General features: G+C 50.1%; 1 protein-coding gene across 1 annotated transcript; it reads right to left on the reverse strand.

Annotated features, from left to right (window-relative positions):
• Positions 1-6,893: 6,893 nt before the first annotated feature.
• On the reverse strand, positions 6,894-19,293 carry LOC144724288 (uncharacterized). Its single transcript, XM_078603274.1, has 3 exons — positions 18,834-19,293; positions 10,809-10,911; positions 6,894-10,350 (listed from the first exon to the last, which is right to left on the reverse strand). The coding sequence occupies exons 1-3, from the start codon at positions 19,011-19,013 to the stop codon at positions 9,935-9,937; spliced, it is 699 nt and encodes a 232-aa protein (XP_078459400.1). The 5' UTR covers positions 19,014-19,293; the 3' UTR covers positions 6,894-9,934.
• Between the last annotated feature and the right edge of the window lie 5,965 nt (positions 19,294-25,258).

Genomic DNA, 25,258 nt, shown 5'->3' on the forward strand with positions numbered 1-25,258 from the left:
CGCTTCCACGACCTGCACACGGGGGACGGCGACTCGCTCCCGGACTTCCATCACACCGGCGCGGCTGCTGTTGCCGCACAGCAAGCAGCAGCAGCAGTTGCCACGTTGAGGCTAAGTGGTGGATCTGCCCCCCTTTAGACCTCACGCTGCGTGCACCCCCCTACGGCTGTGGAAAAACAGGATGCAGGTGCAATCACACACACACATCACACACACATACATACACATACACACCCCACACACACATACACACATACACACACATCATACATACACACATACATACATCACACACACACACACAGCGCACAAATCACCAGGTCCTTGTAATTGCCATTACCGTTGAGGAAACTCGGAACAAAATTGTAGGGGCCTTTTTTTCGTGTAAAATGCCTTCCAGCGTAATTTCACCTCGACATATGGCACACTTTTTTTTTAGGTGTGCGATTTTTGTTTTTCAAATCCAGAGGGGGCTCCCCAAGCCCATAAACAAGCGTACGACGGAGATTTAAAATCAATTTAGTGTTTCTCTTCTCGAAGAACCGTCATCAATCCACTGCTGGATGAAGGCCGCCCGCACAGGCCGCGTCAGTCGTGTCGGTTTTGTTTGACCATACTTCGCCACACGGGTCTACACGTGGGTGGTGGTGGTGGTGGTGTGAGATGAGTGGCCCCAGGACCGGTCCTGACATTGCTCGCCACTGATGTTAGTCGTGGCCGGAAATACAAAATTATAATTAAAGTGATAATTGTTTTTTTACCCTTTTATCTGGAAACAAAACTGACACCTTTTTTTACGAGGAGTCATGTTTGCATAGACCACAATACCTGCAGTCATAATGCAAACAAAAAACATAGCTCTGATAATGACAGTGCATACATTATCAGAGTTATGTTTTTTGTTTGCATTATGACTGCAGGTATTGTGGTCTATGCAAACATGACTCCTCGTAAAAAAAGGTGTCAGTTTTGTTGCCAGATAAAAGGGTAAAAAAACAATTAGCATATTTTTTACTGGCAAATCAGGTACCAATGGTGAAAATGAAAGTGGTGAGGTTCACAGCGCACTTGGGGCTTTGCCACTTCCAACGCCACTCCAACCTGGAGGTTTTGGTCCGCCCCACCAACATCTACCAAGGGTATGGAAAGGAAAAAAATACTCAGTTCATCTTAGTTCTCACAATTACCGCCTGGTGGCTGGGTGGCACGAAGCAGAGAGTTGCCATCGCCGATCATCCTGGCTTCGAATTCAGGTTTCAACCACCTGTGATTAAACTGGGTCCAGGTGTAGAGTTATCATTCTTCTCGGGCCCAGTCAAAAATTACTGCCATCTGCCAAAGACCATCCCCACAGTATAAGCGTAAATACAGCAATGTCCAGACCGAGCCCGTCTCTGCCCATCCGCACAGCGCACAGACCTCACTTAGATCGTCCAGCTGCAACACCCTCACGCTTCTTAAAGTCGCAATAAGCAATTTGGTCATCCGCGGAAACCTCCTCCCGAGTGCAGAAGAGCCCTGGTGACATGGGGGGCAGGGGGGCCGAAAAGACAAACAGGAGCTCCCGTAGCCAACCCAGTGGCGTCACGACATTATCCGGTGGGGCACCAATATTTGATTTGTTTTTGTTATTTTACACAGTTGTTGAAAACTTCTCATGGTGGTGGTCAAGGGGACCCGAACTCGTCGCTTTGGCCACCAGGTAGAGCCAAGGCACCCCCCCCCCCGCCCCCCCACACGCTCGTTTCGCTACAGTGCCAATCCGATGGATGAACACGTGCATCGAAAGAGCGGCTTAAACGTGAAGCGTGCTAACCACCGCCCCACCGCTCTGCAACCATCCCCCCCCACCCGCCACCTTCCCCCTCCCCCCGTCTTCCACAACCGCGTGAAATGTTAACGAGCTTAAAGATGTTAACGAGCTTAAAGATAAGCGCTTGAGTTTAAATTAAAGGGCCACTTAGTCGTAATCCTCTCGCATTCCACGAGAGGATTACGGACCGGCAGAGTTGCCGACCGAGGTGAGTTCGTCGCTTGATTTAGCGACTTTCTTTCTTGTTGAGACCCAAAGACCGGCGTCTCCTAGCGACCTGCGGCGACAATTCTAGCGACTTTTACTGGGGACAACAGATGAAAGAGCGACAGAGCAGACGCCACATTGAAGAGTTACCTTCATCAGGAAACACATCCCTGCGGAGGAAGCTGGTAGGAACGTTGGGTTTCTCGGTCAATGGCCAGGGTCAACGGCGGCGTAGTGTATTCCGCAAATATGCCCGACTGTGAGGGCGGGCACAAGCCGGCGTGGGTAGGTTAAACGTTGAGTTTTATAAGGGCACCACGGGGTGACCAGCCCCTCCCCACCCAGCACCACCCCTCCCACCCCCCACACCCAGCCCCACCCCAACCAGCCCCTCCCCACTCTCCCCACCCAGCCCCTCCCCACCCTCCCCTCCCCACCCAGCCCCACTCTCCCCACCCAGGCCCACCCTCCCCTCCCCACCCAGACCCTCCCTCCCCACCCAGCCCCTTCCTGCACGACGTACGGACACAATAATCCCCTGTGGGCTGGTGTAACCAGGAGGTTCCTACCAGTATAATGATCCCGTATTACTGGGCACAGGGGATCGGGTCATTATTTTTGTTGTTAAATAACTTCACTCATAATTCACTGTTGTTGTCCACAGAGAAATTGGAACCAGTTAAAGCTACACCCTCAGGCGGGACCGAAAATGGCTACATCTGGCCTACGCTCCTGGGCTATTCAGTGCCGGATTATATTATCCTAGCAGCACAAGTAGCTACACATGTGGTAGCTACGGGCCCCGCAATTTCAAGGGCCCCGCGCTAAATGATTTCAAGCTATCAATTCCGGTTCAGTGATTCTGCACTTGCTCTATTGCTATAGTACTATACCGCCTTCAACTTTTACGAACGACTAGGTGTTTAAGGTTAGCGATTTGTCGTATTATCTGGCTGTATAGCAAATGAAAAAATACAATTACTCTACTATACAAGTTAAAAATTTGTGTTTTAATATATCTTTTTGTATTGAGGGCCCCTTTATGACATCCGGCACCGGGGCTATTACAAACTCCTCACGAATACCACGCGAAGGCAATTGTCCTTGCTTCATAAAATACTTGCAACAAAAATCCTTCAGTTTCTTGAGATATGCCATCTGGAAACATTTCGTCATGTTTCTGGCGACTTTGTTTCGTCGCCTCTGAGATGTTTCTGGCGACTTCCTCGCGTTTGTGGAGTTGGCAACCGTCGCAGGGACACGCACGCTGGTAATCCCAGCGCGAAACAAGATTTAAGACCAAACAACAACAACAACAACACGGCCGCTTCTAAACAGCCCTCGTGTACCGTGACCTTGATAGAATGAGTGGGGCGCCCCATGCAAAGCAACTCGGGGGAGATGCAGCAACCAATGCAAAAACAGACCTTTTAAAGCAAATGCTAAGTCGATAATTGTTTTTTCACCCTTTTATCTGGCAACAAAACTGACATCTTTTTAACAAGGAGTCGTGTTTGCATTGACCACAATACCTGCAGTCAGAATGCAAACAAAAAACACAACTCTGATAAGGGCAAGGTGTATGCATCTCTTTATATTCGTACACAGGGACTCCTCTACTTACGAACGAGTTAGGTTCCAGAGGTACTGTTCGTAAGTCGATTTGTTCGTAAGTCCAACTTTACTCCTGTTGATTCCAAACACGTTGTACGGCATGTACACTAAACACAGGGAATGGCTTTAAAAGTTGTATAATCTTCCATGGATGTACATGCCACAGGTTCTTCACGTTCTGCATATGTGGATGCCACCAATGCTATCTATTGCGTGGCGGTTGAACTTACGACTCTCGGTTCGAACAGGCAACTGGGAATACTGACCTGGTTTGTTTATCTCTGACAGTTCTTAAGTCGAATATTCGAAAGTAGAGGAGTCCCTGTAATGTAATACATTAAGTGGATTAGAGAGGAGTATTGCATGTTGCATTTTAAGTGGAGGAAAATTCCTCCAAAAGGGATGGCCATGATGCGGTACAGCAAGTAGGTTAATGCACCCATCTGTGCTGACCTTTTAGTCTGGTCCCATCGTACGTTAGTGGGATTTGTCCAAAAGCTCAGATTTCCTCCCACACGAAGCAAAGCACACTCAACAACGCGGGAATAGCGAGACATCTCAACTCAGGGCCATCCGAATAAAGTCTTGACACCCTGTTGTCTAGACATCCCTGGGTAAATAAAATTACACGTTTAAACCCATTAATTGACAACGCTTCACGTTGACTAGCGAGTCGGAATGCTGAGGCTATGGCCCAGTGCATGTCATTTGCACACCGGCTGTCGTAATTAAACGTCAAGCACGTGTAATAATCACAAGTGGTTCCATATGGCCGGTCTGCGTCCCTTAGGAGGTATATAAAGCAGGAACACATAATGTTGATAAATGATACGGCGATTATCATGAAAGTGACGATCGTGTTAAACACATCCCACCGGTGCGCGCGTAGCGGGACACCGCTCCCAATTCCCGAACCCACAATGCCGTGTGCCGCAAAAGGCGGTTGTCGAGCACGGTTTGCATATCGGTGGCCCCACTTGCTTAACTTCATTGTGCATTTAAATTTTGATTTCACACCTGATGATGATTGCTTGTGTTGCAATCGAAACGTCGTGAGAATTTTATTGTTTTTTATTTTCATTATTTTATTGTTTCCCTTCTACGTGTCCTTACCGAAAGAACCAAGAATATTAATTGCGTATGTTGAACTTCTTTTCGCACCGTACGTAGCCAACCGTGCTAATAGGAGGTGCCGGGGGGAGGGCGGGTGAAGGACAACACACTGAAGACAAAAAACAGTCCTAAAGAAACGAGTTTTCAATCTAGATTTAAAAGTGCATAGCTCCATTAGCTTCCTAATATCGGAAGGAAGAGCGTTCCAGACGGCCGCAGGAGCGCATCTGTATACGGTTAATGCACCCGTCTGTGCTGACCGTTCAGTGTTGCTCCACCGTGTGCACATTAATAATGCACAACACAGATTGGCAGGTTCTACTGAATGGTTTTCGCTTGCTCGTTATCCCTCCTGGGGCTCCACGGTGGCTAGGAGATGGTATACTGGTAGGAACCTCCTGGTTACACCAGCCCACAGGGGATTATTGTGTCCGTCCGTCCGTCGTGCATCCAAAAATGGGAGGGGTGTGGCTGGGTGCAGAGAGGGTGGGGAGGGGCTGGGTGGGGAGGGTGGGGACTGGGTGGGGAGGGGCTGGGTGGAGTGGGTGGGGCTGGATGGGGCTGGGTGGGGGGTGGGAGGGGTGGGGCTGGGTGGGGAGGGGCTGGTCACCCCGTGGTGCCCTTGTAAAACTCAACGTTTAACCTACTCACGCCGGCTTGTGCCCGCCCTCACAGTCGGCCATATTTGCGGAATACACCACGCCGCCGTTGATCCTGGCCATTGACCGAGCAACCCAACGTTCCGACCAGCTCCCTCTGCAGGAATGTGTTCTCCCTCGCCTGGTGTGCAGGAGGTCGTGGCTTCGATCCAGACCCTGACCCCTGCATATTTGGAGTTTGCATATTCTAGGGTTTTTTTTTTAGTAGTTGGCTGCTATAAATGTCCACGTGATAAGCCACTTCGTTGAGCTATCAGTTGTGGCCGGGTCGCTTCTGAAAAAAGAGCCACGTAGCTCAGCGGGCCTTACCTGGTAAAATAAAAAAGAGTAGTTTAGTTTAGAAGTGGGACTTTACAAAACATAGCGACAGAACGAATAGGACTGGAGGTGGGATACAATCTTTACCCGACAGAATCCTGAAAACGTCCAAATGGATTTACAAGTTTGCATGTTCTCCCGGTGGTCGCGTGGATTTTTTTCCGAGTCCACCGGGTTTTTTTTTTTCTCACGTTTAGAATAATGCGTCGTAGAGTATTCGGCTGCTATAAATGTCCACGTGATAATCCGCTCCGTCGAGTTATAACATGTGGCCATGTCAACGGAACGGGAAAGGGGTAAAAATGTATCCGCAAATGACCCGAGTGGAACAACACGCAGCAATTCGTCGTTACCCCTCCCCCCTCCCCCCTCCACTGGGGACAACTTGGCAGGATTCTCGCGAAAATTTGTCGCGAGACTCAGCGAGGCTTTCCAGGGTAAACTGAAGTAACAAACAATGACTGCTCCCAGACTTAGGAACTCCTCAACGCGTGGCCAAGATTCGCCGGAATTAACCCTAAATTTTAAATGCGTTCGATGATATTCTGTTCGTGAAATGGAATTCGTTGGCGATGAGATGTGCTCTATTTAGGCGAGGTTTAATATCTGTATTTTGGTTGTGTTCTACGGTGGCTACAGATATTACGGTTGGATTTTGTGAGATCTTGCTCCTGAAAGGCACACGCGTATAGATGTGTTAGTGTTGTCTTTGTTGTTGTTGGTGTTGTTGGATGCATATGGGACCAGTGGATCATACAACTCACAATCATCAGTAAAAAAAAGACTGAATGCAAAAAGGATCCACAATAGAGGTTTTTTGGGCTAGATCGTGTAAATATAAATGTGTCGTTAAACCCGCCACCGCCCGACACAGCCATCTAGTAAGGTTTGTCACGTAAACAGAACGTGCCAATTCGTTACTAGTACAGCACTATCCGGCGTGTTGGAGAGCAAATCCACAACATTTACAATCTGAGTGCGAAGTTTCGCCAGTAATTACAGCTGCAATCATCAATGTTTTGTTTCCGTGACAACCCTTACTAATTGGCTGTGTCGGGTCGTGGCGGGTTTAACGACACATTAATGTTCACACGATCTAACCCAAAGAAACCTCCACTATGGATACTGCTCGTGAAAGCCTACTTCGTATACAAGCAAAAAAAAAGGTGTCTCCTTAAATGTTCATTTATTTTACAATTTGCCTTAAAGATGTTACAGGGCAGTAGGACCGCATACCACTCCAGGGCAGAAGTAGACGATTAGCCAAGGACACGTTCACCCTAAACAAATGGGATTATCAAACACACATACACCACGCACCATAATGAAACCTACAAAAGCCCTACAGTTCCAGCGTGCATTACAATCCAGAAGACTTTTTTTTTATCTTTTACCAAGGTTAAATAATGAAAGTAACCGATAAAATAGGTGCAAAAGGAGCCCGACTGAGACGTACACCTGCACACCATCGCCCCAAATGTGTTTGTCCGTGCGCAACGCACACCTGGAAACACACGGGGAGAGAGCCCTGCAGCGGCACAAGGGCGAAAAAAGAAAAAGACTTAAACCTCGATTTAAAGCTTTCGTGACTGCAGGGATTCATCTTCTTGGTTCTTTCGGTAAAGTCACGTAGAAGGGAAATAATAAAATAATTAAAATAAAACATAATAAAATAATTCTCACGACGTTTCGGCCACAATGCAAGCAGCCGTCATCGGGTGAAGAACAGGACGGCTGCTTGCTTTGTGGCCGAAACGTCGTGAGAATTGTTTTTTATTATGTTTTATTTTTATTATTTTATTATTTCCCTTCTACGTGACTTTACCGAAAGAACCGAGAAGACTTAAACCTGTAAGAGAGTTTTAATCAGCAGCAGGTTTGTTGGAGTCGAAACATTCGGTCCGATTCGAGCGGCCAGTGTTAAAAAAGGGCTTTCATTATATTTACTGCAAACTATGCGGCGAGATGACTTTGTATCGGGGGGGGGGGACAGCGGATTCGTTAAGGAGTTTCTAGTGAAATCAATCTCAGGTCTTTGCCATAGTTCTGTGCAGCAGATTATGAAGTGTAAATAGATGACCCAGCGACTGTTGTCTGTTTAGATTACGATCAGAAATCAAATTAGTGTTATTGGCATGATCTTACATTTTAAAATAAAGCACCTCCTGCAGAAAGTACATAATTTATTAAATACTCAATCGTGAAAATAATGCATTGCTGCCACCATTGTCAAACCTTTATTTACAGGGTAGTTATAAAGCACTACTCTTTAGCCTCACGATCTAAGCGGCATGGAGTAACAACTAATTTTAATGTGTGATTATATAAATGATTATTTGTATTATTTAAAGCAAAATCATTATTTAGCCCAATATTTCACAACACTAGGGTGGTTACTTTATGGGCAGTAGTGATTTAGCAACATCGATCTCTCAAAATGTTTGTAAAAAAAATAACTACAACCAACTCGCATTCCAAATATTAGCGTTATTTTGCTTTGGCAGACGGCCACCCTCTTCGTAACATGAATCGTGCAAGAAATCTGCTCTTGACTTCTAAATATCACGTCCGTTTAATCGCTACAAATGTGACAATGCGTTGGAAAAACCTGAGAGAATTTCTTTCCTTTTTTAAATTTCTTCCGCTATCTTGACTCATAACACCAGATGAAAGTTCACGGAGATGTTAGCATCGACGAGAACGTCACTCCAGACTGCCTTTGCGGGTTCAGCCTTTCCCATTCCGACGACGCGTGTCTACGGCTCGTCTTCTGGTCGGAAGACGGACCGAGGCTCCCACAACGCCATGCGGAGAGGGCACGTGGCACAACTTGGCGCCAGCTATCGCAGTGTGCGGTCGTGTCGCTACAGTTCTCTGCGGTGAGTGCGATGTCTTTTAAAAACAGCGGCGCTATGCCTCTCTAATTAAAATCAACGCGGATCGCTTGCGCGTTCCGAGATTCATCGGTGAACGGGACAGACACACCCTGTAAGTTGCAAACGTCTCGGAATGGGAAAGGGTTCAAACAACTGTTGATCCGCCGCACCATCTCCCAATCATGGACAACCCAAACCACACAGCACGCACGTGGAAAGTCCCAAACACAGCATAACTGGTTCACTCAAATCAATGAAGTTCAAGAAACCAGAGTTTGAGAAAATAGCGTTTCTCAAACTCAATTTCTCTCCACTCACCAAGGCACCTCCGTTCAGCTGCAGGTAAGGTTGTAACACGCTGCACAAGCCTGATGATTGTGAAATGTACCCCGATTCAAATTAAGATTTAGATCTTGTGTGCGTGAGTCACGCACCATTGGTGAGCGGTGGCGCAGTGGTCAGCGCGCTGCTCGACGAATCCCGCGACCCCAAGATCGATTCTCGCTCGCGGCCAGTAACAGTGACAGGGAATTTTTGAACCAGTCCTGGGCCTCGCCTAGGTCGACTCGGCCATAAATCGTTACCTGGCGCGGTGTGTTATCATCACTGGGGGGATGCAGAGGCGGCCGGGTGTGGTGCTAGCCCGGCCTTCATTGGTGCTCGCTAACAGCACTTGCCCCACAAGTCTGTTAAAGGCTATGCGCGGGGAGGAGTGTTGGGGGGGTGTGGGGATGTTTGCCTTCATCTTTTGAATGAAGACGCGGCGGGGCCATCGTTTAGCGCTCGTGAGATGCATGCGGCGTTTATAACAACTTGGATTGCATTACCAACGGAGTAGACCGGTAAACATGGGAAGGCGCTCACTCTCTCTCTCTCCCTCGGTGGTGGTGGTCGATCACGAGGGCTGGAGTTTGAAAAAACCCACGGCTTTAGAGACAACGGAGTCCATAGGCCCCCGGCAGAATCTGGTACCCGCCCCAAGGTAGCAAGAACTTCAGCGGTGCCGATTCATTTTTATTCGGCAAATCAGCGTTTTAATTATTCGATTACCACCCCCACCGCCCGGCCCAAAATCACCGTTGTTGCCCACGCGAAGAAAACTGCAAACCGCCCGAGGGTGACGCCACCCCAGGTGGCACCGGACAAGTGAAATATCTGTCCGGGGAGGGTGACTCACGGGCGACATCGAGCGCGCGATCGCCTGCCCCCCCCCCCCACCCGTTGCCACTCAGCCGGGCAGTCTCGGGGTGGGGAATCGGGTAGGGCGGATGGGGCGGATGGGGGGGGGTAGGGGGGTGAGGGTCTACGGTCGACGGCTCCGTGTACGGCTCCGCCTATTCGGCGGAGTCGCCTCCGCCGCGATGCTCGATGCCGTCAAGGCGGCGGCTGAGGCTGCTGACGCGCTCGTCGATGCGGCGCAGGCGCGCGTCCACGTGCCGCCCCTGGGAGCCGTCGCGTCCCAGCGAGCCCGAGTACAGGTAGAGCCCCACGGCCACCACCATGACGGCGACGGCCTTCTCGGGCGCCGCCTCGTACTTGACGGAGAGGTAGGCGGCCAGCAGGCCGAGCAGCAGCACGCGGACGACGCCGGCGAGCAGGGGCCCCAGCAGGGAGAACGCCGCGGCGCAGGCCGCCGCCAGCAGGAAGAAGGAGAGCTGGTAGAGGACGAGCAGCGCGACGAGCAGCGCCAGCAGGCTGCCCGGAGACGCGAGCAGCGTCTTCACGTCCAGCAGCCCCCAGATGTCCATGTCTGGTGACGGGCGAGCGGGAGAGGGGGAGAGACAGGCGCGCACGGATGAACGGGTGGGCAATGATGATCGCGTGATTTTCACCGACTTTGGCGGAATGTCCCGCGCGCCGTTTTATTCGGCGCGTCAGTTTTGTTTGGCATTCGTTTACTCGGGGACTGTCCACTTGGGAGGGTGGTGTATTGGGAGGTTTTGACCGACGCCGACGATGAGCGTCGCGAGAGGAAATTGGGAGTGCCCGCGACCCTCGATGAGCACGGTTGGCGACGTACGGTGCGAAAGAAGTTCAACGTGCATGCAACATCCATGCAAAGCCCAGCAAGCACACGAGTGGACGACGCTCACTCGCCTGGTTATTGCCGTACACCGACTGTGACCACCCTTTTGTGCATTAAACACGAACCAATGAATGAATGCGCAACCGACGGTATTTCCACCACCACCACCACCTCCCATTCACCTTTATATCCGAGAATTTCCAAGAAGTCGTGGGCAACCCGGGCCAGAAAGTCCAGACAGGCGTCCACAGCGGTGACGAGCTGCCTTCGAGCCACGCCGCTCCCCTGCGGAGAATTACAAAACAGTGTTTTTGCTTTCACTCGTACTACTACAATGTACACCGTTACCTATAAACGTAATGGTCGGGCGTGCCGTGGTCTCTACGTGGAGATTAAGGACTTTATTTATATTATGATTGGTTTGTTACCCTTTTATCTGGCAACAAAACTGACACCTTTTTTTACAAGGAGTCATGTTTGCATAGACCACAATACCTGCAGTCGTAATGCAAACAAAAAACATAACTCTGATAATGTATGCACTGTCCTTGAAGTTGATTGGTCCACACCCGAGACAGCTTTCCTTAGAGCCTAGGGTAAAAAAAACAATTAGCATATTTTTTTCTTCTGGCAAATGAGGTTCCAATGGTGTAAATACCTCGGTGCTGTTGCATATCCGAACATTTCTATTGCTGTTGTTGTTGCAGTACAGCATTTCGTCGTTGCTCACGAATTCGCTCATCCGCGATTTTGGCTACCCGTGAATCGCACCTGGAACTCTGCACGACTACCACGTCGAGAGAGACTGAAATAAAGTGACGAGGTGAGAGAGTGAAAATAAAGTGACGGGCGAGAATGTGATGCGAGAAAGTGATGAGATCAAGTGATGAGATCAAGCGGTGAGATCAAGCGATAAGGTAAGTTAATTTATCAACTGTTATTTCATACTTGAATATTTATTTATTCTATTTATTCATGTTAAATATAAGCAATCTTTTTTTATGTTATGACAATTTCCATGTGTTCAATAGATGATTTATGTATCTCAGGTAATTCATTAAAGAGGCCACTGTCGCGAAATTAGCTTCTCACGAGCATATCTGGAACGTACAATGCTGTTCAGGATGTATTCTGCGAGCATTGTTTGAGATGTTTTTATACCTATTGTCTGAGATGCTTTACACCTATTATTAGAGATGTTTTATACCTATTGTTAGATATGTTTTAATACCTATTATTACGTATGTTTTCATACCTATTGTTCGAGATGTTTTTATACCCATTGTTAGAGATATTTTCATACCTATTGTAGAGATGTTTTTATACCTATTGTAGATATGTTTTATACCTATTGTTAGAGATGTTTTATACCCATTGTTAGAGATATTTTCATACCTGTTGTAAAGGATATTATATACCTATTGTTAGAGATATTTTCATACCTATTGTAAAGGATATTATATACCTATTGTTAGAGATATTTTTATACCTATTGCTATAGATCCAATTGTGTTTGGTTTGCTGTAAACCAACGATGAGACACTACACCGCACAACGTAACGTCACGCTGCACGATACTCGAACCGCAAGTGGGCTCACGTTCCTGGCTGGCATCACGCTCCCAGTGTGCAGTGGAAACCCGTCTGTCTCACAGCGCGAGACACGCGCACAACAGCTGCGATGAGCGTCACAGCATTGCACGTGTGTGGGGGTGTCTCACTGGTCCTGGCCACCCACCCCCATTCATTGGTGCTCGCTAACAGCACTTGCCCCTACTGTCCGTTAAGGCTATACGGGGGATCTTTGCCTTCGTAGCGGTTATGCTTCGAGCCCGGCCGCCAGAGTTCGATTCCCGCTCACGGCCATCGACGATTATCCGAACCGGTCCTGCGCTTCCCTTAGGTCTACTCAGCCTCAAACGAGTACCTGGTGCTGTGTGTAAAAAAAACATCGCCACTGGGGAGACAAAGGCTGTTGGGCGTGGTGCAGGCCACGCACGCCCTCGTGTGCCACTGTGCCCACCTTCATAGGCGATAGCTCACAGCACTCGCAACAACAGTCTGTTAAGGCTACACGGGGGACCTTTGTATTTGTGAGGTCCTGCTGTTGCACCCCCCCCCCCCGCACTATCACCACCGATACTGCCCAGGGCCGGGTGTTATTTTTATTCACGGAGCACTTGAAGACGCACCGTGTGGGACAACACGCAGGCACACTCCTAGGGGCCACGGGCAAATTTTAATGCGATGCCCCCTCCTGCCCCCCCCCCCCCAACTGTTGTCACCTGCATAGCCGTGAGGCTCGTTATTAATTATTGAACGCGTCCTTTTAACTCGAAGAGCGACTGCTGTTGAGATGCGCATGCACGCACACACACACACATGTGCGTGCACCGTGTGGAACACGCATGAGGTGACGCGACACATTTTTTTTTCTCGAGGCTGTTTTTGCACAACTCAATAATTCAAGGGTGGCCCTCCCTAAGCTAGAAACATTTTATTATTTTACCAGGTAAGGCCCACTGAACTATACGGCTCCTTGTCAGAAGCGACCTGGCCACAAATATTGGCCCAACCAAGCGGCTTGTCGCGTGGAAATGTACAGCAGCCAAACACTCTCAACGCGTGACGTCGATCCTTAATGTGGAGGGAAAAACCGGAGGACCCGGATAAAATCCACGCGGCCACGGGGAGCACGTGCAAACCCCAAATATACAGGCGTCAGGGTTGGAATGGAACCCACGACCTCCCGTGTACCAGGTGAGGTAGTGCACGTCGCACCACCGCTGCATTGGGGCATTGTTGCTGCATTGTTGCCCCAATGCAGCGGCAGGACAAAGCCTTCGCAATGAACGGAACACGTTCTACTGTGCTGCCCGAACAACACACGGACGGACGGATGGACGCACGTGTCCGCGGCACCGCATTTACAAACTTAATCCCGAAATAATTGAACACAATTCACGGCTTGAGCCGATTTAATCGCGTGCGGAGGCGTGCGGGCCCTCGCCGCCAACGCCGCACAGCGGCAAGGAAGCTGCGGGCGACGATGTCCTTTGCATAGCGGTTGCAATCGGCGAAGTTTGCAAAAGCGACTCTGTACCGAGCGGCGTCTGCTTCACAAGCCTCTGTCCGAATAAGGGCTGGAGTGGGTGGGAGGGGAGGGGAAAGAAAAGAGCACACGACCTCAGGGAGCAAAACCCGATCCGTCCACGTGGCACTCGGACAAACGCCGTGCACTCCGACGAGCTCGACAAAACGCGGGCCCTGCAAGTCCGCGCACTGTAAGGCACAGCTGGCGCACGAAGAGACACGGGCATTCGCGCGCGCGGCAATAAAGGCGATGCCTAGGCGGCGAGAGACACGGAACTGTGTAACCAGAGTATATATCGGTACTCGCTTCGTGTCCCGGAGAAGCACAAACGACCACGGCTGCCAGATGCAATGATAGTGTGAGCCGATAAAGCGTCCTGATGCAGGCCTGCATAGAAAGGCCGATCCCACCCGTAACTCACCATCGACAATTCAGAGGCGCGTATCAATAAGCCAATCGATGAAGGCTTCCGCACACATTTCACGAAACCCGCTCACTGACCACCACCACCAGCAGCACGGTGAAGTACAGTCCAACAAGCCCCATGACCAATCACTACCGCCTCCCAACTCTCACGTCGCTCAACAAGGACCGCAAACCCACTGTGTTTCGCGTTTCGCATCTGACGAGTGCGTGACAGCCGTTTGATATGTTAACTTAAGGTGCGGGGGGTACAGCGGCGTCTAAAGCGGTTAAGAGCACTGCACTTATAAGAGCTCACGACTCCAAGTTCGATATCTCAGCCACGGCTAACATCAGGGTCAAAATCTAAACAGGTCGCAAACCCCAGACGTCATTAACCCACACCGACAAGCGTGGTCCAGTTTGATCAAACGACCCAGGCCCGTGAACCAAACGTCATGGGGGAAGTCTTCATCCAGCAGCGGACTGACAGAGAGCTGTGAATTAGACAAGGTGAGCCACCGGCAGTGTTCCATAGTGAGTAGTCAGCAGCACACAGTGAAGTAGTTAATATCTCTAAATTGCCAACGAATAACCGAAGTTCCTTCCAAGTGTAAAACGTGGCCATGAGCCACCAGATTTAAGAAAGGGTTCTGACGCGTGTTTTTTGGAATGCGTGCTTTTGGAAAAGGACAGATTAATTTCGAGCGACACGCCCAAAGTGTGCAGGCGAGGTTAGTTCTTTATGACGCCATCAAAGTAAACGCTAAGCGCCCTTAACTTCAAGTAATTATTGAGAGCCATTTACCAATCGATCTACTGCTGGATGTGGAGGCCTGCCCACGCACCAGAGTGGATCTCGGGGGATTGTTCGAGCGATACTTCACCACGCCGGTCAGTGAGGCTTTAGCGAAGGAGAGGCCAGCACTGGTTCAGATATCTCTCGCCACGGACGTCAGCCAGGGCCGGGAAATAAAAAATCAAAATCGGGTACGGGTACCCGTTTGCGACCCTGGTGCGGCCGGGTACGGGTAGGCCGTGAGTCACTGGTGAGTAACCGTTTGTCACTCATTTCCCAACGTCTTGTCTCTTCTTACAATTCAAGTTCCTAGATTCAACCCACCCGCGCCTGCAACATGGCTTCATCCCAGAGGTCGCAATCGGGTACCCGTACCCTACCCAATACCCAGCCGGGTACGGGTAGCGGGGTATCGGGTAGGGTGCGGGTACCCGTTTGCGACCCTGGTGCGGCCGGGTACGGGTAAGGAATCAAAACCCGTTTGCGACCTCTGCCGTCCACCCCCCCCCCTCTTGATGTGTAAAAATTCCAGCAAATTGCGCTCACTTCAGGTTTGGCGGCCGACGTCCCAAGTGTACCGCGACCCTCCCAAAGGAACGGCGCCACCCCCTGTGGTCACCCCCGGTGGTCACCCCCGGTGGTCACCCCCGGTGGTCACCCCCGGTGGTCACCCCCGGTGGTCACCCCCGGTGGTCACCCCCGGTGGACCGCGGATCAAACTAATCAGCCGAGACGCGGGTGCGTGGTAGCAAGAGCAGCTTACGCGAATGTTGTCGCAAGATATAAATGCGGTGTGAAAACCCGCCACCAACCGGCACAGTCAACTAGTAACCGCTTCGCTCTCATCTCACTCTCAAGAAACGATTGAAACGATTGAACTTTTAAATGTAATTTTACCAGGTAAGGCCCACTGAGCTGTATAGCTCAATGTCAGAAGCGACCTGGCCACGAATGATAGCTCGACACAGTGGCTTATCGTGTGGAAATGTATAGCGGCAAAATACTCTAAACGCATGTTGATTTTAAATGTGGAGGGAAAAACCGGCGGACCCGGAGAAAAAATCCACGGCAATTCCAAATATACAGCAGGCGTCCCCTCCACGCACTCATGATGGGTTTTTTATTTTTGCAGAACGCAGCATAGATCTGTTGAACATGTCCATGAAGATTTACAGCTTTCGTGACTGCAGGGATTCATATTCTTGGTTCTTTCGGTAAAGTCACGAAGAAGGGAAATAATACAATAATATAAAATTAAATTCTCACGACGTTTCGACTGCAACACAAGCAATCACCATCAGGTGTGAAATCCACAAAAGAAACGTCGTGAGTATTTTTATTGTTTAATATTTATATTATTTTATTATTTCCCTTCTACGTGACTTTACCGAAAGAACCAAGAATATGTCCATGAATGTTGCTTTATTCAGCCTCCTCGCTCGACCAGCGTAACAACAAGCGCCATTCGCCACTAAGTGGCGGTGACGTCACCACGACGCTTGTGCCAGGCTAGGTGCACGTTGAGGCCACGTGAAGTGTCGAACGCCCGCTGCTAGGAGGTCACGGTGCAGACCCAGGTGCCACACGGGTCGACTGACCGAGACAACTGCCCGATGCTCCACCTGTGCCCCCTACTGTGCCAACTTGCTGTGCTTTAGCCACCTGGCGCTCCGCTCGTTGTTGTGAGCGTCGCTCCTCCGCCCTCCGTTGTTGTTGGAGGGCGACTGCCTCCAACTGTCCAGTAGCAGCGTCCTTCACGAGCCTCACGACCGCCACTGGGATTACAGTATAACTAGCAATCATCGATTTTGGTTTGGCCATGTTTGTTTGTTGTAGTACAGAGTTGGACTGATGGCCTTAATCTAAGTTGTCTTGTGGTTGTTGTTGTTTGACTTGCATCCCACTGGGATTTGTGCACACAGCGTTGGTGTACGGTGCTTTTTCTGCAATATTTTGCTGTCTTTTCTTGGATTTTCTGTTTGCACTCAGTCACATATTCACTTTAAGATGTTTTTTGTTCATGCTTTTGTTTTTGGTTTGTTGCGGTTGCACCCGATTCAAGAGCCGAATGGCTCACAGGGCTACACCTAATAAATTAACTTGAAACTTGATTATACATAGCGATCGTTGCTCCGTTACTGGCGGACTAATGCCCGTTTTCAGGCCAGATGTGGAGTCATCCTTGTAACCCAACAGAGACAGCTGCCGCTGGGGGTGCTCTTTCAAATGCGTTTCAGATGACACGTTATAGAAAAAGTCGCAATAATTACCCATCATTGTTACCGTGATCAATTCACCCAATCTCGTCAGCTGTCGGGAGGAGAGGCCAAGGGATTTTTTGTGATGCTGGCCCAGCATCACAGGATAAGGCAGCACTAGCAGGTGGCCTCGTCTCCCCATCTGTTTCAATCTGTACGGGGATCGAGCGTTGCGTGGGGCCATTCAGACCCAATAAGGTGGTACTTTTTTTTTTGGGGGGGTAGACAACTTTATACGTTACGATTTCGCGACAGAACTTTGTCGAACGCCGTGAGAATTCGTTATCATTGAACTTTGGTGAACTAAAACCATCTGCAATTCACACCATTTGAACCTCATTTGCCAGTAAAAAATATGATAATTGGTTTTTTACCCTTCTATCTGGCAACAAAACTGACACCTTTTTTACAAGGAGTCATGTTTGCATAGACCACAATACCTGCAGCCATAATGCAAACAAAAAACATAACTCTGATAATATTGTTTGCATTATGGCTGCAGGTATTGTGGTCTATGTGTAGTACCGTCGAATACAGGTCGACACCCGGGGTTGAGGCACACTGAGGTTTATTACAGCAACCGTCGTGACATACACACTTGAGGGGGTATCGGCCCCCTCACCCGTCTTTCTGAGGACACACCTCCTAGCTAACCCTAGCCTGCCTCAGAGTCCTCCTCTCGTGGACTAGGGGAGGCTATCTTGGCCCGACACTGGTCAGTCGGGCCTGGTACTCAGAGTCCAGACCAACACTGGCTCTGGCTCTGGCACCACGCCACTGGCTCGAGCCTGCGCGGTACTGACAAGGACGGCGTAGCAGGGGGAGACCAGGGCTCTATCTCGGACGTCTTCCGTCTTCTCTTCTTAGCTAACCCAACTCTCCCTAGCCCCCCGATACATTCCCCTTTTATACATCCCCCTCCCTGAGGGGTGGGGCCCCGGGGGATCGTAACGTCCGAAGCGCGGACGTCGTAGAGGGCACCTGCCCGTGCACTGACGTAGCCCCGCCCACTGTGCTAGTTTCCCGTTGGATCCCATACATATCAGCTCGACACATATTTCCTCCGTAAGACCCCTACATATGCAAACATGACTCCTTGTAAAAAAGGTGTCAGTTTTGTTGCCAGATAGAAGGGTAAAAAACCAATTATCATCTGCAATTCGTTGTACGCATGGCCTGTAGGGTCGCCCGTATGCTTCTGATCCTCATCATCAGGCACGATATATCCACCGCTGGATGAAGGCAATGCCCGTTAGCGAGCACCTATTAAGGCCGTCACGTGGGTGGTGTGGTCAGCTCCACTGCCAGCCGTCTTTGCCGTTCCAGATGTGATGTCGCACCCACAACAGACACGAACATTTAAGGCTTAGGGGGGAAGCCCAGAACGGGGACCGATTTAGAAAATAACCCGCTAATGTTGGTCGTCTGGTGGAGCGCTAACCACTCCGCAAAACACAACAAAAACTCTCAATGACTCAAGAAAACTTCTAAAGATCACACACACACACGGGGCAAGGCTCGTTGTTCGCGAGCACCTATCAAAGAGCCCCGCCACGTGTGTTTGGATCTGAGCAGAAGCATTCCCAGCCACCTTCGTCTCCCTCCCCCCCTCCCTCCCCCCCAAGTTCCAACACCGCGACTCATCCATCACTCACCTTGACGATGGACCTCACGGTGTCTCTTCCCAGCACCATCTCAGCGCCGTCCCAGACTCCCTGCGCCGCCTGTCTGAACACGTTGGGTCTCTCCTGCTCGCCCGAGTCATCGTGCCTGGCCGCGTGGGCGACGGTCACCACCAGCAGCAGTAGACATAGCACGGCCGCAGATCGAGACATCTTTCACTTCACCCGAGCTTTACCCGCTTGACACACACTGCTTGGGGCAAGTGCTGGGGGAGTGGTGACCAGCACCACGCCTGGCCGCCTTTGTCTCCCTCGTGGCGAGGTTTACATCAAAGTGGCTCTCACACAGCGCGTCTCAGCAGCAGCAGCAGAAGAAGCAGCAGCAGCAGTAGTAGCAGCAGTAGCTAATTTCACGGAAGCAGTCGACACCCACCGTCACCGTCGTCACCGGACGCACAGAAAACTACCGACTCGGACAGCAGCGACTTCCTGCTCGAGCGCGCACCCTGCAGGGCAAGGCGAGAGGGCACGTGGAGATTTCATTCATTATTCATTCATTAATTCTTCATTCATTCATCATTCATTCATCGACACGAGAGCATCAATAAGCCCGCGTCGTTGAGCTCATCGTGTGTGCCCAGCTCGCCTCTGGAGGAGAGAGCTGTTACAGCTCGGTCGGCCTTTCCTGGTTAGAAACTAAAAGCTAAAATAGTCGGGAGAGTTCGGGTGAGATGAGACGTGGGAGAGTGAGTGCGTGAGTGAGTGGGTGGATGAGTGGGTCAGTGTGTGAGTGTGTGCGTGTGTGAATGCGTGAGTGTATGAGTGAGTGCGTGCGTGTGTGAGTGTGTGAGTGCGTGTGTGAGTGAGTGGATGAGTGAGTGAGTGTGTGAGTGAGTGTGTGAGCGTGCGTGAGTGAGTGAGTGTGTGAGTGAGTGAGTGTGTGAGTGAGTGTGGGAGTGAGTGTGTGAGTGGGTGAGTGAGTGAGTGTGTGAGTGAGTGTGTGTGTGAGTGTGTGAGTGCGTGAGTGAGTGTGTAAGTGTGTGAGTGAGTGAGTGTGCGATTCAGTGAGTGGAGTGAGTGTGTGGAGTGCGTGAGTGAGTGTGTGAGTGTGTGTGAGTGTGTGAGTGCGTGAGTGAGTGTGTGAGTGAGTGTGTGAGTGCGTGAGTGTGTGCGTGAGTGTGTGAGTGAGTGTGTGAGTGAGTACGTGAGTGTGAGTGTGTGAGTGAGTGTGTGTGTGAGTGAGTGAGTTAGTGCGTGAGTGTGAGTGAGTGTGTGAGTGAGTGGGTGAGTGTGTGAGTGCGTGAGTGAGTGCGTGAGTGAGTGCGTGAGTGTGTGTGAGTGTGTGAGTGAGTGCGTGAGTGTCTGAGTGCATGAGTTAGTGCGTGTGTGAGTGAGAGAGTGTGTGAGTAAGTGTGTGAGTGCGCGTGTGAGTGCGTGATTGAGTGCGTGTGTGAGTGAGTGTGTGCGTGAGTGAGTGTAGCGGTTAGCGCGCTGCGCTATGAACCTGGCGTCCCGGGTTCCATTCCCGCTCACGGCCAACATCAGTGACGATTACCTGAACCGGTCCTGGGCCTTCCCTAGTTCGACTCAGCCTCAAATGAGTACCTGGTGCGGTGTGTAAACATCGCCACTGGGGAGACAAAGGCGGTCGGGCGTGGTGCTGTCCACCCACCTCCTCGTGTACCGTTCCGGCCTTCACAGGTGCTCGCTAACAGCACTTGCCCCAACAGCCTGTTACAGGCTACACGGGGCAATCTCTGTCTGGTGTGATCCCAATGAAGTCATTTTCCAGCATCGGGGTGTCTGTGCGCTCCCGGAGAACGCGGATGAAGCCCGTGGCTAAGCAGGGGGCAGGGCAGAACAAGCTCCCACACAGGGAGAAGGCGCCCCGGGTCGGGAATCGAACCCAGCAGAGCGTAAACCGCTGCAACCACCCCCATCATCGACGCATACTTGAGGTTAATTCTTCTGCTCGTCTTTGTTATGAAGGAATCATTGCCCGAAACGTCGCCTACCACGCACTCTCCTACCTCTCCCCTCTCATCTCACTCTACTCCCCCCACGCACTCTCCTACCTCTCCCCTCTCACCCTACCATCTCCCACACACTCTCCTACCTCTCCCCTCTCATCTCACTCCCCCCCCACGCACTCTCCTGCCTCTCCCCTCTCATCTCACTCTACTCCCCTTCACGCACTCTCCTGCCTCTCCCCTCTCATCTCACTCTACTCCCCCGACGCACTCTCCTACCTCTCACCCAACCATCTCCCACCCAATCTCCTACCTCTCCCCTCTCATCTGACGCTACTCCACGCACTCACCTACCTCTCGTCTCACTCTACTCCACGATATATGTTTATGTTTTACTTTATAATGATAGTAAATCACTCTCCTGTGGTTTGGTGGGTGTCGTCAGTGGAGTGCAGTACAAGAGCTCGAACGGCAGATGGCGTCAATGACCAATTCACTCCGCAGTTTCCCTTTAAAGATTTAGTTTTTGTTTTACAGGACTGTTAAATCTTTTACTCTTTGTGGAAGCAAGTATTGTAAAGAGTCGTAGTGTCTATTTATTTATTGTGTTACTCGTATTCTCAGTAACGACGCTTGTTACTATTACGCGTTATGTAGCGGAGAGTTTTATGTCAAACTAGGACCACTTTTTATTACAGAAGAGGGGGCTTTACCGTTCAACATCTGGCAGTTCATTGGATCCAGCAAGCCTGACTGCTGATGAGATCCTGAATGCTGAAACCGGTCTCGAGGTTGCCTTTATTAAGCCCAAAATTGCTGAAACAAAAATCCACCCCAAGGCGAACGTGTGGCACATGGGATGTGAATAAAATACCTTTATTTGTATATGTGGAGGGACACATTTGGGAAGGAGGGTGTACAGTCTTGTCTTATTTATTGCTTTGCTAAAAGGATAATGGGTGAGCGATGAGCGTGTTTTGTGAGCGGTGCCAGGTGTTAGTTCGGCGAGTAATGTGGGTCGGGTTAGCTTCGAGTGAATTGTGTTCAGTGACAGGTGACGACCAGGTGAGCGCTGAGTGAATTGTGTTCAGTGATAGGTAAACACCAGGTGAGCGTTGAGTGAATTGTGTTCAGTGATAGGTGAATACCAGGTGAGCGGTGAGTGAATTGTGTTCAGTGATAGGTAAACACCAGGTGAGCGGTGAGTGAATTGTGTTCGGGACAGGTGAAGACGAGGTGAGTGTTGAGTGAATTGTGTTCGGTGACAGGTAAAGACCAGGTGAGTGTTGAGTGAATTGTGTTTGGTGATAGGTAAACACCAGGTGAGCGTTGAGTGAATTGTGTTAGATGATAGGTGAAGACCAGGTGAGTGTTGAGTGAATTGTGTTTGGTGATAGGTAAACACCAGGTGAGCGTTGAGTGTATTGTGTTCGGTGATAGGTGAAGACCAGGTGAGCGTTGAGTGAATTGTGTTCAGTGACAGGTAAAGACCAGGTGAGTGTTGAGTGAATTGTGTTCAGTGATAGGTGAATACCAGGTGAGTGTTGAGTGAATTGTGTTTGGTGATAGGTAAACACCAGGTGAGCGTTGAGTGAATTGTGTGTGGTGATAGGTGAAGACCAGGTGAGCGTTGAGTGAATTGTGTTCAGTGATAGGTAAAGACCAGGTGAGCATTGAGTGAATTGTGTTCAGTGATAGGTAAAGACCAGGTGAGCGTTGAGTGAATTGTGTTCAGTGACAGGTAAAGACCAGGTGAGTGTTGAGTGAATTGTGTTCAGTGATAGGTGAATACCAGCTGAGTGTTGAGTGAATTGTGTTTGGTGATAGGTAAACACCAGGTGAGCGTTGAGTGAATTGTGTTCAGTGATAGGTGAAGACCAGGTGAGCGTTGAGTGAATTGTGTTCAGTGACAGGTAAAGACCAGGTGAGCGTTGAGTGAATTGTGTTCGGTGATAGGTAAAGATCAGGTGAGTGTTGACTGCTCTGGTGACTGTGGCCAATTGGGGGGTGGGGTGGTAACGGAGGAGGGATCAAAGCTGACGGAACAGGGGGGCTGGCCGATGTTGAATATTCACCCCGCCCATACCACGGGCTTCCTTCTAGCTGTTTTTTTTACGAGGATTATAAAACCGCATTTCGTCTATAAAGGTGTGTACTGTACTGCATTGCGTGGTTTATTCTGGGATTGTATTAAACGCATCGAACATGCTGACCGGTTATGCCTTCCACACGTGATGGTGCGTATCATCTGGTACTCACCTTGCTGCAATGTCGTCTTGCTGCACGTTCTCTAAACGTTACAATGACGTACAATGCGATGACTTGCTCCGGTCTTTCTGCTTCCAAAAAAATCGATCTTAATACTTCACGTCTCGTGCTATTTGCATCATGCAAAATCATTGCAACCTACTGCAAAAGTCAGTGAGGCTTTCGTGGCTAAACAAACGTAAGCACAATGTAAACGTAACTTCCCCGAATCTTCTTCTTATCCGGGTCGTGCATCAAGCAAAATTACCTACTGCAAAATGCATGAGACTCAGCGAGGCTATTGCGGCTAAACAAACGTAATAAATGTTTAAACATAACTTCCCCGTGACGTCTTCTCATCCGGGTGAATATACCATTATCTAAATTAAAAAATAACGCCAAATAACTGCACGTGGGTAAGGAAGGAAAGTAAGACAGCGGCCAGTGCTACTGCTGCTGATGCGTAGTAGGAGTAGTAGGAGTGGTTAGACAACCTCTGCTGTCAAGGCGTGCAGTGCCAAATGTTGTGACACTGCGAATCATGGCGATGTTGACACCTTCCCCACGCGATGACCCCTCCGACGTGGGAAATCGATTCCGTCTCAGCGGCGTCACGATCTCTGTCGTTCTACCACCGCTGGAGTTGTTTTTGTTTTGTGTGTCTATCTCGCGAATTAAATTTCGTCACGAGATCGGTAAGAGAGAGAGAGAAAACAAAACCGAAACTTCGGCGCGGTTCGCGACCGCGTCCCAAAATTCAATGAACTGGCAAAGCCACTCGTGGGGGAGGGAGGGGGATCAGGATGAGGATGCCTCACCGCTGCTTCTCGACAGTCGAGGAGGAACAGAGACGAGACGACGCACTGACGACGGCTGCCCGGCAGCGCCGGATTAAGCTAGTGCAGGGCCTGTAGCATATGTTATAAAGGGGCCCTACATTTTAAAAATATATATACATATTAAAACACAATTTGTTTTACTTGCATAATAAAGTAATTGTATTTTTTCATTTGACATAAAGCCAGATAATACGACAAATCGCTAACCTTAAACAGCCAGTCGTTCATTAAAGTTGAAGGCGGTATAGTACTACAGTAATTGAGAAAGTGCAGAATCACTGAACCGGAATTGATAGCTTGAAAGCATTTAACGCGGGGCCCTTGATAGTGCGGGGCCCGTAGCACGTGTAGCTACTACATGTGTAGTAGCTACATGTGTAGTAGCTACACGTGTAGTAGCTACATATGTAGTAGCTACTACATGTGTAGCTACTTGTGCTACGAGGATAATCCGGCACTGATGCCCGGTGCTGATGAGCGGGTGTCGCTGTGCGCACAGCGCGAGCGTGCTGCTTGAAGGGGAGGGCGGAGAGTGGGGGGTGTACAGGGGGGGGGGGCTGAGGAGGCGGGGTGGGGGGGGCAGGCAAAATATCAGGGGAGGGGCTGGGGGGGCACGACAACATTCAGTGAGAAAATAAACTTCGAGCGCATGTTAAACGTCGCGGTGGCTAAGAGATGTTAACTACCTCGCGTGGTTTGGAGGAGTTCGTGGGTTCGATCCCGACCCTGACGCCTGCTGCAGTATATTTGGAGTTTGCGTGTCTCTCTCTCATCATCACGGTGGCTAAGAGATGATAACGACCTCGCCTGGTGTACAGGGGGTCGTGGGTTCGATCCCAACCCTGACGCCTGCTGCTGTATATTTGGAGTTTACGTGTCTCTCTCTCATCATCATCACGGTGGCTAGGGGAAGTTAATAACCTCGCCTGGTATGCAGGAGGTCGTGGGTTCGATCCCGACCCTGACGCCTGCTGCAGTATATTTGGAGTTTGCGTGTCTCTCAACATCATCACGGTGGCTAAGAGATGATAACGACCTCGCCTGGTGTACAGGGGGTCGTGGGTTCGATCCCAACCCTGACGCCTGCTGCTGTATATTTGGAGTTTGCGTGTCTCTCTCTCATCATCATCACGGTGGCTAGGGGAAGTTAATAACCTCGCCTGGTATGCAGGAGGTCGTGGGTTCGATCCCGACCCTGACGCCTGCTGCTGTATATTTGGAGTTTGCGTGTCTCTCAACATCATCACGGTGGCTAAGAGATGATAACGACCTCGCCTGGTGTACAGGGGGTCGTGGGTTCGATCCCAACCCTGACGCCTGCTGCTGTATATTTGGAGTTTGCGTGTCTCTCTCTCATCATCATCACGGTGGCTAGGGGAAGTTATTTACCTCGCCTGGTATG

The sequence above is a fragment of the Lampetra planeri genome, chromosome 20, assembly GCF_965212315.1.
Source record: "Lampetra planeri chromosome 20, kcLamPlan1.2.h2, whole genome shotgun sequence".
NCBI classification, from domain to species: Eukaryota; Metazoa; Chordata; class Hyperoartia; order Petromyzontiformes; family Petromyzontidae; genus Lampetra; species Lampetra planeri.

Bases quoted from the DNA above. Each gene is read 5' to 3' on its own strand.
- LOC144724288 (XM_078603274.1), bottom strand. From the start codon at position 19,013: ATGTCTCGATCTGCGGCCGTGCTATGTCTACTGCTGCTGGTGGTGACC. The intron at 10,912-18,833 runs GTGAGTGATGGA...AATTCTCCGCAG, and splicing joins CCGTGAGGTCCATCGTCAAG to GGGAGCGGCGTGGCTCGAAG. The intron at 10,351-10,808 runs GTGAATGGGAGG...GCCCGTCACCAG, and splicing joins GGAAATTCTCGGATATAAAG to ACATGGACATCTGGGGGCTG.